The sequence below is a fragment of the Cebidichthys violaceus genome, unplaced genomic scaffold (assembly GCF_023349555.1).
Source record: "Cebidichthys violaceus isolate CVI_PGR_0920_01 unplaced genomic scaffold, fCebVio1.0.p SCAF_5, whole genome shotgun sequence".
NCBI lineage: Eukaryota > Metazoa > Chordata > Actinopteri > Perciformes > Stichaeidae > Cebidichthys > Cebidichthys violaceus.
In genome coordinates, this window is record NW_027176705.1 from 8,133,451 (window position 1) to 8,151,113 (window position 17,663).

The following is a 17,663-nucleotide window of genomic DNA, read 5'->3' on the forward strand; positions in this document are numbered from 1 at the left end:
TGAAAACAATAGCCCTGCCAGTCTGCAGGCCAGCAACAGCCCGGCCAACCTGACAGTAAGTCAGAGAGACAGAGACTTTGAGAGAAAGAGGGCGATGTACCAAACGGTGTCCAGACAGTATTTTTCTTTTTAAAGATGTTTCAGACAGGCAGTGAATTGAGCAGATTGATTGTGCGTGACCATCTATATTATCTAACTAACCCAGAGAACAGAGAGATCAGGCCCTCTGTTTGTCAACATGTTGGATGTTGGATGGAAACCAACTTTTATCTTTTTACATGAGCCCAGAAATGTAACAGAGGTCACAATACTTACTGGAAATTATTACATTTCCTTCAGTCTATTTCTGGGTGGTTTTGCCGATAGAGAAACAGATATTTTTTCTGGGCTCACTCTGACCTCTGACCACTCTGATAAAAAGAAAAAAATACTATATACCGATCTCAAAAAAAAGATTTTGGAGCTGGTGCTGTGTCACACCAAACATGTGGCAGGTTTTTTTTCCCCCCCAAATAAGTCTTGGATTCTTGTTCTTTAGTTAGTAGATGGTGAATTAATTAAGTATTACAGTAACATGACTGTACTTCATTTACAAATTAAATACGGAAGCTATTTTAAGAGCTTTAAAATCTATTATTTTACAGACTTTTACTCAAACGTTCCATGGTTTTGGGATAGTTTACAAATTAAATCTAGACAAATGTTTGCCACTGAAAATGCCACCGATGCCACATCTACTAATATAGCAGTTCAAATACAAAGTTGATTTTGGATGCCTGTCAGAAAATAATTACAGAGAAGAGAGAGAATATCACAATTACTGAAAAAAAATTACGCATTAATAAAGAATTTAAAATGTCTATTTTCTACTCCGAGGTTTATGGCTGATGAAATGTTCAGGTGGTCACAGTACACGCACCCTTTTACTAATTCTCAGCCGCCCAAGTTTACTCATCAAAGTGCTGTCAGGTCTTGTCAAATGATGTTGGTTTCCATGATCTTTGCCTCTCCACAGTCATACCCACGTTGTTGAGTGATGGTGGAAGAAGGGTTAGAAGGCACACACACACACAAACATGCACTGTGGTCACGACAGGCCCAAACCACAGGCACCCATGTAGAACGAGTCGGTGAACAAACCTTTATCCCTGCACTGACCTACTCTGTGAGTAAACTAACTCATTCAAACTGTCAAACTGTGTCAATTCTCATTTAGTTACATATGCGTTACCAGCTCTATGACTACCAAAAGTTATTGAATGCACTGAGCGTGCCTCACGCTTATGTCCAGCTTGCATGCTGACCCTCTTACCTGGAGGGTTTTGTTATTCTGCTCTGTGACCTGGGAGTGAACTCTGTCAAGTTGGCCCACTGCCCAGTGAGGGTTGTGCAGCCCATTTGGCTCCTTAGAGCCTGTCTGACACACTGATTGGGTTACTGACTGTGTGCTGCAGTAAACAGGTACTTCCCCACCTATCCAGGAGCCCTGGCACAGCAGGCATCTGCAGAGGCACACAAAGATCCTTCTACATTTTCCACTCTCCTGGAAGTACAAGCTCCAGGAGAATGTGTGTGCGCAAATGCATGCAAGCATACATGTAGGTGTTACCGTGTGCACGTTTGTGTATACGTACAAAAACACTTGGAAGAAGACTAAGAGCAACCAGCTGATCTTTTCAAGAAAAAACACCTCAAACCCAATCACTCTGTTTGAGTGTATGTGTGCGTTAGAGGTTTGATTGGAGTAGTTAATTCATTAAATACTTTACTTTCCCCTGTGAAGGTATCCAATGCAAGCTTAATGTATCTTAGTGGGATATCATGTTGCCTGCTCACCCCGTCTCTCTCCTCAGCACATGGCCTCTGTCCAATATCCCTAAACACACACCCCAATGCACACACAACATTAAAAACCCCTCAGGCATCAGTCAGTGAGCCAATCCATCATGGGAAGTTTGCGCTGATGAGAAGAAAAGGAAAAAAAGAGCAGCATTGGGAGAAAGAGAGTAACAGACATGGGGTTAAAGAGGGAGAAGAGGGGAAGGGGAGAAGATGTAGAGCCTTGATTATGGTGTTGGATGAGGGAGAGGATGCTGGCTGATGGCGGGTGTGAAGGGACATAGGAAACCTGGAGGGAGAAGTAGAGGGTGAGGGGTGAGGTTGCGATAAGTGTATATGTGTGTGTGTGCGTGAACATGGGGGATGTGTGGTATCGTGACAACATCAGACAAAAGGCTGAAGGATTTATGCTGGTCAGAAATCAGTAAAACTCAGACACTGAGAAACCACAGCACTGTCATGATCTGAGCCCAACAATGGAAGATTGGATAAATGCAGATGCTGGATGGCTTGGAAATCAACAATGTATGACAGGACCAACCACAACTAGCCTATTATGTTACCAGAGGATGAATATCAGAGAGTTGGAGAGAGAAAATAACTTATCCAGTCTGTGTGTGCATGTATGTGTGTGTTTTAAGTACTGTGTGAGGACTTGATTATGGGTGCAAACGAAAGCAGCAACAGTTGCATCTTTAAACAAATAAAGAAACAGCTGAGTAAACAAACCAAATAATCTCAGTGTTATTGATACCTATTATCAGCTTAGGACCTCTGGAACATCCTGGAAAGGTTGCATCTGACTGGAGGGTCATAAAAGTTGGAGAAAAAGGGCAAAGGGTGGAGAGAAGCAAGAGGAGAGATGGAGCCAAAGGAGTTTAAAAGAGTGGAAAAAGAGAGAGAGAGAAAGAGAGAGGGAGAGGTTTCCAATGCAGGGCTGTGTGGCTGGCTGTGTGCTCCTGTTCTGCTAGGCGGCCGTGGCTGGCTAAATAAACAATCCTAATTGGCTGTGGAGCCCCACTAGTCTGGGGTTTCACTCGCTTTCATCCTCGGGAAACTGCTGGGAACCTGTGGGAGAGCTGAGGTGAGGCATCATGATAAACACACATGTGCTCAATCACGAGCGCCCGAGAACTCGTAGACTTGTATGTACAAACAGGGTGAAACTTGATTAAATGCACAGATGCTGCTTTTTGATTCTGTGCTCTTTCTATCGTCAGGTAAATGGTGATACATGACAATTAGTACATGCTCTGCAGTGAGTGGCCTCCCCTGTCTGCCGTTCAGCTCAGAGGAGAGTAATATGGCCACCTGCTCGGCACATCTGGGGATGAGCAATGCACACACATGCACTCACACACACACACACACACACACACACACACACACACACACACACACACACACACACACACACACACACACACACACTCACTTCCTTGTGCAAACAGAAATAGATGCAGACTCAGACACATGCACAATCAGACATATGATTCATATCACATAAATACACATGGACATAGACAAATACAACAGCTAATTCCTGGATGTGGCGAACAAAGCCAGAGCCCAAATGATTCAGTTACACTAACAGTGTTATGATATTGACTCTGGAACAAATACAACACAGCACACTTTATCCATCATGGACCGTTTTAACAACACACACATACACTGTCCAGCACACGATACACTACTTTTCAATATGATAGTCATCTAGTGGTGTAAACGAGATCTGTGTCCAAATCTGTCTACTTCTCTTATCGTCCAAAGTAAACAATTGTGCCGGTTTCTATGTGCAAGTGTATATATTAAAAATAGAGATGAGCCCTGTTGTACAAAGTGGGTATAACCAGAAAAATAACGGATGTATATGTTGAATTTAGTAGAGCCGTCTCATGGAAATTCAACATCAACCCTATAAAATTATGCTCTGGTTTCCTCTCACCTTTCTGAAAATGATTTTGATCAACACGCTTTTATTCTTATGTTACTCTACTGCCACAGATAACCTTTGATCCACTGTCTAATAATGTATATTGTATGATCTTGCCTGCAAAGAGGGCCTTGAGGAAAAAGAAGACCTACAAGTACTGAAAACTGATGTTTCAATGTAATGGAATTGTGTTGTCTGAGAGAAAGAAAGAAGAAGAAAGACGGGCTCTTTTGCTCTCAAGCACAACTCTCTGGCCCTTCGCCCAGTGTGGTTTGGGAAGGGGGATTGTGAAAGCGGTTGTCATGGAGGAGAGCAGGAGAGTAGGAGAAAAGGATAGGAGAGGAAAAGATTTGCTCTCTGGAGAGGCATAGCACTGGGCACTTGATGACTTTGAATGTTCTATTTAATAGGCTCAGCATAAAAAAAAAGAACTTGAAGGAAAGGGGAAAAGTGACTTATTCAAAATTTGAAATTTGAAAGCAGTAACATGTAGTAACATGTTTTGCACCCCTGTATTCTAGGTGATGCACTTTGCAGCAGCAGCAACAAAGGGTTGTAAGGCATTTTCATGTATAAATATTTCAGGTGAGCAACAAAAACCACAATAACCTGTCGCAAAAAAAATATCAATTTATTTAATCAAGAAACAACAGTAAGAGTCTATAGCCAAGTGGCTATGTGAGCTGCAATCAGGCAGTGTGCCTCTTTGAGCTACATGCTCACAATCAGCATGCTAACATGATCAATGGCAATTGTAACATACTGATGTTTAGCAGTTATAATGTTGATTAAATTCACCATGTTAGTTTAGTGTGTTAGTATGCTGACATTTGTTAAACGCAAAGGACAGCTGAGGCTGAATGTCAGTAGTTTTGCAGTGTGAACCCAATCTCATGGCAATTCATCCAATAGCTGTAAATACCTTTTACTTAAAACTACTAATGTAAACCTCACCGTGGTACTAAAGGAAAAGTCAGAGGATCACCAAAGTAATTGGGATTTGCCGTCTGGGAACCATGAATATCTGTACACAATTTTGCACTAATCCCTCCAGTATATGTTACTATATTTCACTGAATGAGAGCTTTGACCTGCTGATGGTGCTAGATGTAAAGTCATGGGATCACCAAAGTTGTAGAATTCATCGTCAGGGCGCAATGAATGTCTTTGCTAAATGTCATGGCAATTCATCCAGTAGTTGAAATATTTCAGTCTGTGGACTGTTCAGCTGACATTCCTAGAGCCACGCCACTGGAAATACAAAGTACAACACCAGAACTATGAAGTAATCTCTGGGAATTGAACACTCAGAGACAAATAAAGTATTGTGACATTTACCACATTAAAGAGAAACACTATTATATATGGAAGAGCCAGCACATCATTTATTACATGTATATTAAAAAATGAATGTTTGCTCTCTGTCATCTGGAATTTCAGAGTTCATGGTGGTTTAATGGCTCAGTCAACAGGGACCAAGAAGTGAGTCAAAGTACTGAATGTAAAGATGGCTCTAACCCAAACGCAGCGGCCCAGTCTGCCTCCATCCTTCCTCCCTTCTGAACTTTTTCCCTTCATCTGACTACTGGCTCACACTCAGCACTCACACTGCTCCTCGCGTGACCAACACACCTCAGGAATCCAGGAGATTTTGTGTGTAGTGTGCGCGTGTGTGTGTGTGTGTGTGTGTGTGTGTGTGTGTGTGTGTGTGTGTGTGTGTGCGTGTGCAGGGAATTTAAGACTCCTTATGCAAGTTGTGTGTATGTCTTTGTTTACTTGAGCAAAATGAACAGGAGACAACGGGCTTTCCTACCTGGCTTGAATATTCACTCACAGACACACAGAAACACACACACACACACACACACACACACACACACACACACACACACACACACACACACACACACACACACACACACACACACACACACACACAGGATTACACGGGTTAAAGGGCAGAACCTGAGAAGAAAACGACAGCTGCAACTGCATGTGCGTAAATGTATGTCTGCCAGGGGTTCAGAATAAATGCATTTGCTGCTGACTGGGGTGATCTAGCTGCTATACCAAGAGCAATACACTACCACACACCCGCGCATAAACACACGCACAGCCACGCACACACACACACACACACACACACACACACACACACACAGAGACTGAAAGGTGATATAGGGAGATGGAGAGACAGCAGGAGGGAGATGGGGTGGAGATTGAGTGCTGCATAGATTAGAAGGTGGGGTGGTGGACATTGAAAAGGATTATTTGATAGGGACGAGGGTGGGCGGTAATCACTTTTTCCAGGGACCTCTCTGAAGATGTCATGTCATCAGCATTTCCCTGGCAGCTCGTTCGCAGCGAGAGGGAGTGAAGAGAGGGGAAGGAGGGGAAGGAGGGAGAGGCTGAGGGCGCGCTTCTTCCGAAGGTGGCAGGCAGCCAACAACAACAGCCGACTCCAGTAGGTCGGCACAGGAAGGGGGGGTGGGGGTGAGAGTGTGTGTTTGTGTGGATCTGTGTGTGGATGTGTGTGTGGATGGGGAAAGGGGGGTGGGGGGTGCTGTTAAAGCCCTTATGTGTGCACCCTGCGCTCCTCAAGCGTTCCTGTTTGTTGTTTCCGAGCCAGAGGCCTTCGGCTGGGCCAGTCCCAGGGGAGTCGTTACACCACATTCCTTTCCCATTATTCCAGGCGTCTCTTTACGAGCAGCACCATCCCCGGATTCGGCTGGCCTTTCCTCTCGCCCCTGATGTCCTGTGTTTTCATCCTCGTCATTACTTTTTGGTTATTAGCTGCCGCTGCTGAGGTGAAAGACGGTGATGTGTCAGAGAGCAGGGGGAAGAAGGGGCTGGAGACTGGAGGGCTACTACAGAGCCAGTGCATGTGGCATGTGTGTGTGTGTGTGTGTGTGTGTGTGTGTGTGTGTGTGTGTGTGTGTGTGTGTGTGTGTGTGTGTGTATGTGTGTGTTTGTTTGTGTGTTTGTGTGATTTTGAATGTCCATCTCATCCTAAAACTACATCTTGACAAAATTCAAACCACTAGAGTTTGTAAAAAGTAAAACAAACAGTTATCCAAATTTTTATTTCTAAAGTTGCTACATTCATTTCAAGCAGGACACTGTAACCTAGAGGACGACAAAGTCAGAGACAGTGTGTTAACATCCGCTACACAGAACAGGTGTCACTTCAGTTCCATGTGGATCACTGATGGCCCAGCAGAGAAACACACCATCAGGGCCTCTTATCACTTCCTTTTCCACACTCTCTACATTCACAGTCTCTCTTCTGGTCTCTGGTTCTCTCCTCGTCACCTCCTCTCCCCTCCTAAGTGTTCTTCTCCTTCCCACTGGCGGAGCCTTCTTCCGTTGGGTCTCTGTGACCTGAGATGAGAGGAATGTTCATCAGAACTATGTCAAGACTTTTCAAGGTCTCTGATGGGAGGGGCCTAGAGCCTCAGGCCTGGGAGGGGCCTCGTGACTGACTGACAAGTACAGGTGAAGGTCCAGGTCAACCCTGTGTCAGTGAGGACACACACACTCACAGGCTCCAGCCAGGCTATGCATCTCTGGGAAAGGGTTTAGAGGTCAACTTAAGCTGTGATGAGGTTTGCTACAAGAGAAAGTAGAAGCTCCCTCATCCACACATGTCACATGACTATATTTTATTTAAAATGGGGCCTACAGTCCTCTCTATTTTGCATTTCCTGTTCACCGATACTTGTAGTGGAGAGTATCCTTTCTGAAACTGATTTTACTGAAGAGGGTAAGACAAAGAGCATTAATGAATGCTGTTCTGAAAGCATTTATGTTTATGCCTTGAAATTGACGTAATTGAGCTCACAGCTTTACCACCTGTAATTTATATTTAAATTGGGGAATAAGGTCCAGTAAACCGACTGAACTGTGGCCCAGTCTACGCTATATGAACTGGACGTGTTAGGTTTTTTTTGTTCTGAGGAAACACATTCCTTAGTTTCACCTCTGACCTTGGAGAGAGGGAAGGGATCCTGCAGAAATAAATGAATAAATAAACAACATGGAGAAAGTCCAGGCTTCTCTCCAGAGATTGCTCTCTCTCTCTCTCTCTCTCTCTCTCTCTCTCTCTCTCTCTCTCTCTCTCTCTCTCCCTCTCTCTCTCCCTCTCTCTCTCTCTCTCTCTCTCTCTCTCTCTCTCTCTCTCTCTCTCTGCACGTGTGACATGTGTCACTGCTGGATAATACCATATATATATTTTTTACAAAGATTTTGAGTGGCATCTTGTTGCAGTTAACTAGTGTCACATTTTAGATAAGTCATCCTTAATATATCCCACAACCTTGACAAGCTAGGTTATTTTTTATTTCAACATTATTTACTGTTTGCAAATGTGTTTCTCATCCACAGAATTGACTCCCTGTCAAGGAGCTGAACTGCTGACACTTTGGCTTGGTTTGCTTCCTGTGTCACCTCCCTGAAATGGCCATGTACACCCTCATTTCCTGCCTGGCAGGATGTAGAGCGGTGGTTGGCAGCTATGTACGGCTGTTATTTCTGGCATCAAAAGGTATCAGCCACTTTTAAACCTTTAAAGAAACAATAGACATTAAAATGTTAACTGACACAAAGAGGACTTGTCAGTGTTCCTGCTCTCACATCTCTGCTGTTTGTATAAGTCCACATAGTCCTGGGGGAGAGGGCCAATCAGGCAAAATGAGAGAAAACATCTGTGTTAGGTGTAGTTGCACATTTAACAGTATCAAAGGAAGGACCTTAATGGAAGGACCATAATGAAGTAGAGGTCACAAGGCCACTGGATAGACATGGTGTTGTGTGGCTCTACTGCACCTGTCTCTGTGAAGAAATCAGAGTCATAAAAGCAGTTGGATCTGATCGAAGAGTTTCAGCCCTTTAAACACTAGACCTTATTAAATATGATCTACAGACTGGCTTCAGCTATAACTTCTGTAAATTCTGACCTTGGAGTCTGCTTTTGGATATAGCTCCATCTTCATGGAATCGTTTAAAATCTTGAATCTTTACGCTGGTTTCCCCGCATTAAGCACAAACTAGTATTTTAGTTTGTGCAGTGCAGGTTTTAGCATTGACGCTTCTGATTAATACATGATATTGCTGGCACTTCTGACTGAGACACCTAAATTGAAGGAAACCATCACAGATGTTGGCCTACAAGCAGTTGCTTAAAACTAAGCTTTGTCCAAGTGATTATTTTTTGTAAATTATTTTCCAATTTGAGCATGATTACTTAACATTTTGATATGATACCACATCTGTTCATATGGTGTGTTTTACTTTGGTTAAAACTGAAAAAAAGTAGTTAATCTTATAGGTATACTCTCTCTCACTCCTACTGACATGTCCAATTCCCAGGAGATCTCTGGTGAAGTTTGGAGTCCTGTGGTGTAAAATAATGCCTCACAGATGGCCCGAAAGCCCAGACACATACAGGATGACATACTGTGTGCTTGTACTGCACATGCACCTCATGATTTTTGACTACAGAGAGTCCAGTGGTAGTATATAACCTGTGGAGGAATCAGCTGTATTTATGACCTGCTGTATCTGTCACAACCCTGAAATATCAAGAACAAACAAGTAACACATGGGCTAAACCTTTGAGCACTTTTATATACTGTGACGACCCTCCTCCTCCCATACACTAGGTGTACCTGTTTTGGTTAATCTGTTGCAGGTGCTGATTGGAGGGTCATCAGCCGGATGAACCACACCTGTGCTACTGTCCTCTTAAAGGCCTTCTTCATTTAGCAGCCTGGTTCTCTGGGAGGAAGATCCTTGGTGTCACTGGCTTAACACAGTTGCCTCAGTTTACATTTGAGTGCTGTTTAAATTGGGTTACTTATGTTTGTCTGAATTAAATTGTTTCCTTTTAGCAGCCAGCTCATTGTCTCCCTGTTTTGTCTCAGTCTATGAGCCGGACTATGACAATACACATAGGTTCATTGTGTATGTGTGGGAGTTCTGTGTGTGCTCAAGCATGCAGGCTTTGTGTTTTTTAAAGTTTAACTTGTGTACTGCTAGACACAAGTTAGATGTTGAAGGTGATGCAGGGTGGACGCCAGCTTTAGGAGAGGAGAGGCAGGAGGAAGCACAGGGGTCAGTTTATATAGCCCAGCCGCCCAGGCCCTCCACTGTCAACCAACTGTCTATTAGGTTTGGCCAGGACAGTGGGAGGGGCTTCACCCTATTTATACGAAACACCCACAGAGTAGTGCCCATGCCCTCCTCCTGCCCCTGTCATCACGTCCCTCTAACAAACCTCCTGGAGGCCCTACACTACTCAACAAGAGGATTTTATTCAGATCACTCTCCCACTGTACTCCCCTTCTCCTCTCGCTAACCCCACCACAACACACATACATCCCTCCCCTTCAATCCTGTCTCCCCTTCCACTCTCCTCAGCCCAGAGGGTCTGTCAGAGCAGAGCAATTTCCATACAAAGTATGAAGAGCAATACGACAGATATCTCAACTAACATGAGATTTGCATACGGCACCATTTCAGACGCTGAGAATGTGCACTCACAGATCCTCAGGTTTAAACACTCTGGAGTCTGAACACAGTTACAAAAATGACACAAAGTCTGCACATTCATATTATCAGCTTGAATTTTTTTCATATGTAGAGCATTAATGTGTTTGTGCTGCATTGTGTGTATGTGAGTGTATACACTTTACATTTGTCTCTGAAAGAGAAAAATCCTAAGAAATAAACATTGTTTTTTTACATTTTGTGTAACGAAAATATGTTGTTTGTTTTCATTAGAATAAATTGTATCATCTTGTGAACCTTTAGATTAGTCCCGGCCCTTGGGAACCACTGCACCAAGAAAGCAAGAAAAAAAGAAAAGTAAAGAGAAATGATGGGACACACTTTTTCAAGCTCTATCTCTCTCTTATTTTCTTCCCTCTCATACACTCTTCTTACTTGCTCTCTTTTAGTCATGTTCTTTGCCCGCATGAGCCTCATTCTGACTGGCTGCATATAGGGGGATTTCCCTGATGATGCAGTACCAAGATTTGACACAACAAGGCAGTGTTGTAACTCTGTGTTGACAACGCATCATTAGTGTTTCACTATAACTTTAGGTGAGGACAGAGTATGGGGCTATGCATCGCTAATATGTTAATTTATGAATTAATTAATAGAAAAACTTGTTTAAAACACCTTCACTGATACACTCTACTGTTAGGCTGTACTTAGTCTCTGTCACTTTCTGTGGGAATTGTCAGTAGAAACAAGTCAGCATCACTCAGGAATGCCTTTTCTTCTGTGATCTTTCTTGATTGCCATGCTGTAGAGAAAAAAAAACAGATCGTGAGAGCGAAAGGAATTACGGTGAGGCTGAGCAGTGTCGTTAAAAGCCTTCCTGGACTTCCAGGTTGGAAGGCTGAGAAGGAAGCGTAATTTGTCTTCAGGGGACACAGTGATGATGAAGAGGGTAATGGATGAAGGGGGAAGAGAAAATGGGGAGGTGTAGAGGTATTAAGGTAGAAGTTAGTCCCTGACTCTCTGACATCAGTGAGTCACTAGACAATAGACGAGGCCAGGGGCATCCCACAGTGGAACAGACAGACATAACTGTTTACGTGTGTTTTTGTTAGATGACGTCAGTGTTTAAGGGTTGCTCATCGATTTGCTGTCTTGTCTTTGTCTAAGATACTGGAGCAATGGGAGGGGACGGTGGGGTTGTAAATCGCGTGCACATGTGTGTGGAGGTAGGAGGATATCCAGTGACTTGTCGGGCATTGAGCATCACTTTGTTTTTCTTTACATCCCTTTCTTTCTCACCTTTTTTTAGGACCGGTTGCTGCATATTCTAACACACAGTAAAAGACAGACTGACAGAAAGATACACAGAGATAGATGCATACATGGGGAGCAATGTTAAAATCCGGCCGCAAATTCTATTAGATCAGGTCCTGGACTATTGACATTGCTGTTTTGAAGCCATTTCTAGCTATGTTTGGGGTCATTATCCTACTGGAAAATAAATATCCCAAGTCACAGTTGTCATGCAAACTGCATTTCAAATTTCTGACAAGATTTCTTTGAATTTGCTGCATTAATTGATTTTGCTGACGCGCAGCAGACATGCCTTCTGGCATGCAACACTAGCCCAGATGTCATGTGAGTTTTTTTCCAAATGTGTCTCTCTCCTTTAGGCTGCAGCTTATGAAGCACCTGAAGCTGTTGTTGTCACACTGCACAGTCTCTCCCATCTGAACCATGAACTATCTCCTTCAGCTTGGTGGTTTCCCTCATTTGTTTCCTTTTCACAAAGACCCTTAGTACAGCCTGCTCAGATGTACAGCTTTGCTGTTAGACCCCTTTGTTCACTGATTGACCTTACAGAACTTAGTTGGATATTCAGTGCCTTTTAATTAAATGTAGCTCCTTGTATCCATTCTCTGATTGGAAATTTCAGTACATTTTTTTCTTGGAATGATGTTTTGTCCTCATGGCACAGTTCTTGCCAGGACACTGATTAACCTGCACCTTTAATGATTTCTCGTTCGAGGCGTGAATATAATGACTTATTATTAATATCATCCCATATAGCTCAGAAACCTTATACAAGGTTGCACAAAGTGATGATTGTCTTAATTGTCCATACAAAAAAAATATATATATATAATTGATTTTCATAATATCCATACAAAAGAAAGCCACATCAGTGTGTACGGTTTGGCACTAATTTAGCATAATTCATATTATATATAGTGAACATTAAAAATTAAGAAATGCAAAAAAATCTACTGGAAGCCGTTAAAAAAAAATTACACTATGCGTCCCCCCCCACCACTCATGTGTAATCGCCCTAACAGGATCTAATATTAATTGTTATTAAGAAGAGCCAACATTTTGCTTGCTGATGATTACCTGCATGCTGGGAGTATTAAATACACGCCCCTGTGCATGTTCAAACTGTGGATATCCTCTGCATGGTCAGTACTTTTGACGCATGGGCAGCTGTTAGAGGAGTGTGTGCTCATAATCTCTGTAAAATTATTACTGGGGGCTGGCAGGGGGTGGAGGTTGTCTTTGGGGTGTCGGAGTGGGTCCCGGGAATCGGGGATGGCGCTGTGTACAGTGTGAGCGAGTTAGCAGCCAAAGTTTGCAGAGCGCAAGAAGGAAAGTTCGCTGGAGAGGCGACCCGTGAATCCAAGTTTCTCTGTCATAGGCTGTTACCTACGGATTTCCATGCGGACTACAGACTTAAATAAGCAAGGACTTCTGCGCTGTTTCGTGGGTGTTTGGAGTGAATTTCTTCCCGTCCAGTCCTTGAGAGATAACAGTTAACGGATTGCTATGTTCGCTGCACGCTGTCGTTTCAATGGACTATCGGGTATCTTAACATCCAGTGAGTAACTTAGACTAACATTGATTGTATGGTTGCTTGACCTGCAGATAGCCTAAGTAGTGACCATGAGCATAAATTAGCTGTTGACATCATGTCATGTAGCCTACTCTTGGGTGTTTGAAAACAATGAACTCCCCCTGTGACAAGGAACTGGTACCCTCATCTCGGAAACACCGACTCATGGCTGCAGCAATGCCCGGCGAGGACAGCCCATTGCCCGGCAACACTTCCAGGATTGATCGGAATGGATTTGGGGGACTGGTTCACTGTTTCATATGTGGAAGCGGAGTGACACCAGGGAAGGAATTGAGGTTACAAGTGGCATACCAAAAAGAGAGGGTTTCTTTTTTCCCGTTTCTACAAAATCAGGAGCCAGCCCCGGGTGCGTGTGAACTGAGCCCGGATGGACATGCGCTGGTGTGCGCCGTGTGCCACTGCTTTCTGACGGAGCAGTGGAACTCCTTCGAGCGGACCAGAACGCCCATTGAGAAGCGTATGTACTGGTTGAAGCGACCCTACCAGTGCGACTCTCGGCGGGTCCCACAGGAGTGGAACATCTCTTACGACCTGGAGAGGAGAATCAGTGTGAGCAGCCAGAACTACGACGGAGGCGCAGAGTCTGATTTCTCGTCTTTTTCTGAAAACGAGAACATGTCAGACCAGGAGATGGATTTAGTCGACAGAGCCGGCATGAGCAAAGACAAGTGCCTGAGAGCATCTGGCAAGTCGCCAAGAGACAGTAGCAGGAAGAACAATGTCATCAGTGTTAAAAACAGCCCAGATTCACAGCGGGCAATGCGCTACCCGGTGGGTGTTAATGGGGCGCAGGGATCTCCAAAAGCGGAGAGTATTCTGCTGGCGAGACGCGGTGCTAAAATTATGAATAATGTGTGTCAATCATCAGAATCTCTGGCAAAGTCCCAGGAAAGATTCCCTCTGCGCTGCTATGGCAGTCCTTTCTCTGACACACCTGTGCAAGACAACGGGGTCATTATGCGCAACAGGCGATGGCTGGAGGAGGGGAATGCCAGACATGCGGAGCCTCGTCAGATTCAGCGTGTTGCTGACAGCAGCTGTGCTTCGTCCAGACATCCATCGCTGCTGTACCGAGGAAGGGGCGAGGATCACCCCAACACGGCCACTGTCACCACTAAATGCAACATGGCTGCTCCCAGGGAGAATAACTCTGATAGCTCTGATGAAGATGAGATTAACATTACAACTGACGATGACATAGACATGTATGAGAGCAAAACAGGCCCAAAAACTCAATTTAGACCTGTCAGAGACCTTTCGGCAAGGAAGTCACGCCATGCTGTGGACACCTGTTCAGAGGAGTGTGTTTGCTATATCTGTGGCACCGGTCTCAGACATGATGCCCGTTTTAAAGTCAGTGTTCAGAAACAGGAGAGGGCACAGGGCGAACCCTTCTTTCCATTCCTGTGGCTCCACTCCCCTCCTCGGGGGGCAATAGCTATCAGTCCAGCGGGTACAACCCTGGTGTGTGGCAGCTGCCACACCTCCCTAATGCAGCAGTGGCAGAGCTTCCAGGTGGCAGATGTGCCTGTCCTCCAGCGCTTGTATGTAGTCCCCCTCAACCAGCCCACAAGCTCTATCCATTCCTCCCATCTGTCTCCTCCGGAGTCCATGGAGTGCTTAGTGGAACCCAGGGCTTCCCATGAGGCCTGTTTTCTCTGTGGTCAGGAGTGTGGAGGAGATATGCGAGTAGCATATGCACAGGCTGGTGTTGGCAAATCCCGCGGTGCAATGTATTTTCCTTTCATCAACATGTTACCTTGCCCCCCTAATGCCCAAGGGGTGAGGAATGGCTGTGTACACTGCTGCCCACAGTGCCATTTCATCCTGGAGCAGATCTGGGGTGCATATCGACTCAGTCTTAGTGAAGACCTCATCACCTCTGTCAGCTCCTTCCTGGTCAGGTACCACGCTGCCATGGCCATTGAGGGGTCTGGACCAGCCCACTCCCAGACGGTTGTGGCCTCCCGCCCCAGCAGCTCCATGTCGGTGTGTTACCTGTGTGGAGCTGAGCTGTGTGCAGGTGGAGAGTACCAGCTGCATGTCAACCCGCCTGGGCGTTGTGGAGAGAGGGAGCCTTTCTTCCCTTTTCTCACCGTCCACCCTCCTGCTCCCCATGCCAAACCAGTAGACGCCACAGGCCTGGTGTCAGCTTGTAATCTCTGCTACCATGACCTACACACCCAGTGGGCCCAACATGAGGGCCTGGGTCCCTCCACCCCTTCTAACTCTAGTTCATCCAGTGCCAACCCCCAGCCACCCAGCTCCCCTTGGGCCCGCCAGTACAGCTGTGAGGCTTTTGTGTGTTTCTTCTGCAGGAAGGAGCAGCGCAGGCAAGGTAGGCTGTGCGCTGTTACCGTGGCCAGGCTTCCTGTGTTCCTGTATGCACCTCGCAGCACACGCACGCTCCTGGTGGATGATGGGAGGAGGTTGGTGATTGGCTCGTGTTTGGAATGTAAAGCCATGGTGCAGGTGGGACAGAGCATGCAGCAGGACAAGGAAAGGCTTGGACAAGGAGCCTCAGACGGGGAGAGGAAAGAACCAGAATCAGCCTCGCCGCAGTCTAGACACAAGGTAAGGAAACTGCCTCATAGGACACACAGCCAAAGATCTTCTTTTCCCCCCCTTTGCTTCATCTTTGTCTAAATGCGTTCATAAGCTTGGTTAAAATGACAGTCTCCCATTAGCTTTTAATCCCCCCTCTACATTCCCACAGTGCAGCGCAGACTGTGTTTGCCCTGATACGACCTCTGAGTCACATGGCAAGGGATGCTTTTGACATTTTGCATAGTGGAATCTGCTGTTGTAAATAACGGGGAATCATGGTGATTCAGATGATTCTTTTTGTGCTGTGTTTCAGTTGAATGCACTAATATCCTTGAAACTGCTTCCCATGTGGTCGAGCACTGCATTCTACTATTTGCAGAAGAATAGTTCTCATAGTGTGTGTGTGTGTGTGTGTGTGTGTGTGTGTGTGTGATTGGAGCTCACTTGGGGCTGCCGACACAGCTTGGATGAACAATGATGAGACAAACATTTTCATCAAAACTTACTTTTATAAACACCAGAGAAAAACTATGGGGATCCGACGGCCAAGGCCAGCCTGGTGTTTGCTCTGTCCATGTGTGTGAGAGTGTGTTTATTTGAGCAAGCATGACTGAGTATGTCTCACCCGGTGCTGAACAGTTTGTTTTGCTTTGAGCTTGTTGAGGATCTTAGAATATTTTTCAAGGAAGTTAGTTTAAAGCAAGTCTAAAGTTAACATATTTCTTTTGATAACAATAATAACACAAGTGCAAAAAGAAGTACCTACATTGCTAATTAGACCAGTTTTACTAAATGTATAGAACTCATATCCTCCAAATACATTAGCTATATGATTCTGTTACCAGTCCCTGGTAAGCCTGCGAGGCAGGAAGTTGAACTGATTGTAAGCGTTTGTTTAAGTCTCTATATGTAGAATAATAATCTCAATATTATATCATTCTCAAGTTATATATGAACAGTTTAGTCTAATAGAAATAGAAAAACCAGACCAACACATAAGTCAATTTGAGTTTATCTATTTCCATTAAGGCCGTTCCGCATTGGCTTCACTGTTAAATTACCATGATGACCTATAGGGCACAAAGATAGAAACTCAACCACGATAACAAACATAACTCGCATTGAATTTGCTCCCACTTTTCATATGCTCAGACAGTCCTGGCAATGCATCATTGGTGTAGTCAGGAAATTAATTGAATACACTCCTAACAAAATCAGGACAACATTCGTGGATATATTGTCCTGTCAATAAAAATCTGTTGTAGTTGTTATCAGCCAAAATCACAAATCTGAACAGATTGTTAAATATTGATATATTGAGTTAAACAATATAACTGACATCCCTGTTGTTGCCATGAGACACTGATCTCCCCTAAAGTGAGTAGCAAGGGCATACTATGTCCCATCTTCATACTAATAGTAATTTGGCTTCCGATCTGCCTGTATTTGGCTAATTTGGCAGTGATGTGTGTTTTAAAGACTTTGTATATTACATTAGTGGGATGTGTTTTATTATTGTAATGGCCTCCATTCATTATCATGACAAAGTACTGCATGTTAACAATGTAACAGGGGATTCTGATGAGTGACGATGGTTGTATAGGTGGTCCAGATGGGCCGGCTCAGGGAGAAGTACATCTGCAGACTTCCTCTAAAGAGAGATCATTCTGTCATTGTTCGCTTTCTTGCCTTTTTCTGTCTCCAAAGTTTGGTTTCTTTCCACTCTTCTCTCTCAACAACAACAACAACAACAACAACAACAACAACCATAAAATCCCTGCCATGCTGTTAAGAAGTTGATAGCAGAACCCTGCTTTTCCAATTGCAGAGAATAGACGTTGGAGGGTGTGGAGTTATATCAGGGACCGGTGCAGGGCAAGTGAGGATGACGATGTGTTGATGAAGAGCTGAGGAGCATTTAGACAG

The 17,663-nt window shown here is 44.5% G+C and overlaps 1 protein-coding gene across 2 annotated transcripts in view; it reads left to right on the top strand.

Moving 5' to 3' along the window:
- Positions 1-15,598: 15,598 nt before the first annotated feature.
- Positions 15,599-17,663, top strand: part of gse1b (Gse1 coiled-coil protein b) — a 158,416-nt gene continuing 156,351 nt past the window's right edge. The window contains exon 1 of one of the 2 annotated variants that reach the window (XM_068731219.1): positions 15,599-15,764. In XM_068731219.1, the coding sequence (XP_068587320.1) occupies positions 15,654-15,764 (111 nt within the window). In that variant the 5' untranslated portion in view covers positions 15,599-15,653. The remainder of the gene's footprint in view (positions 15,765-17,663) is intronic. The other variant, XM_068731217.1, reaches the window with a different exon arrangement.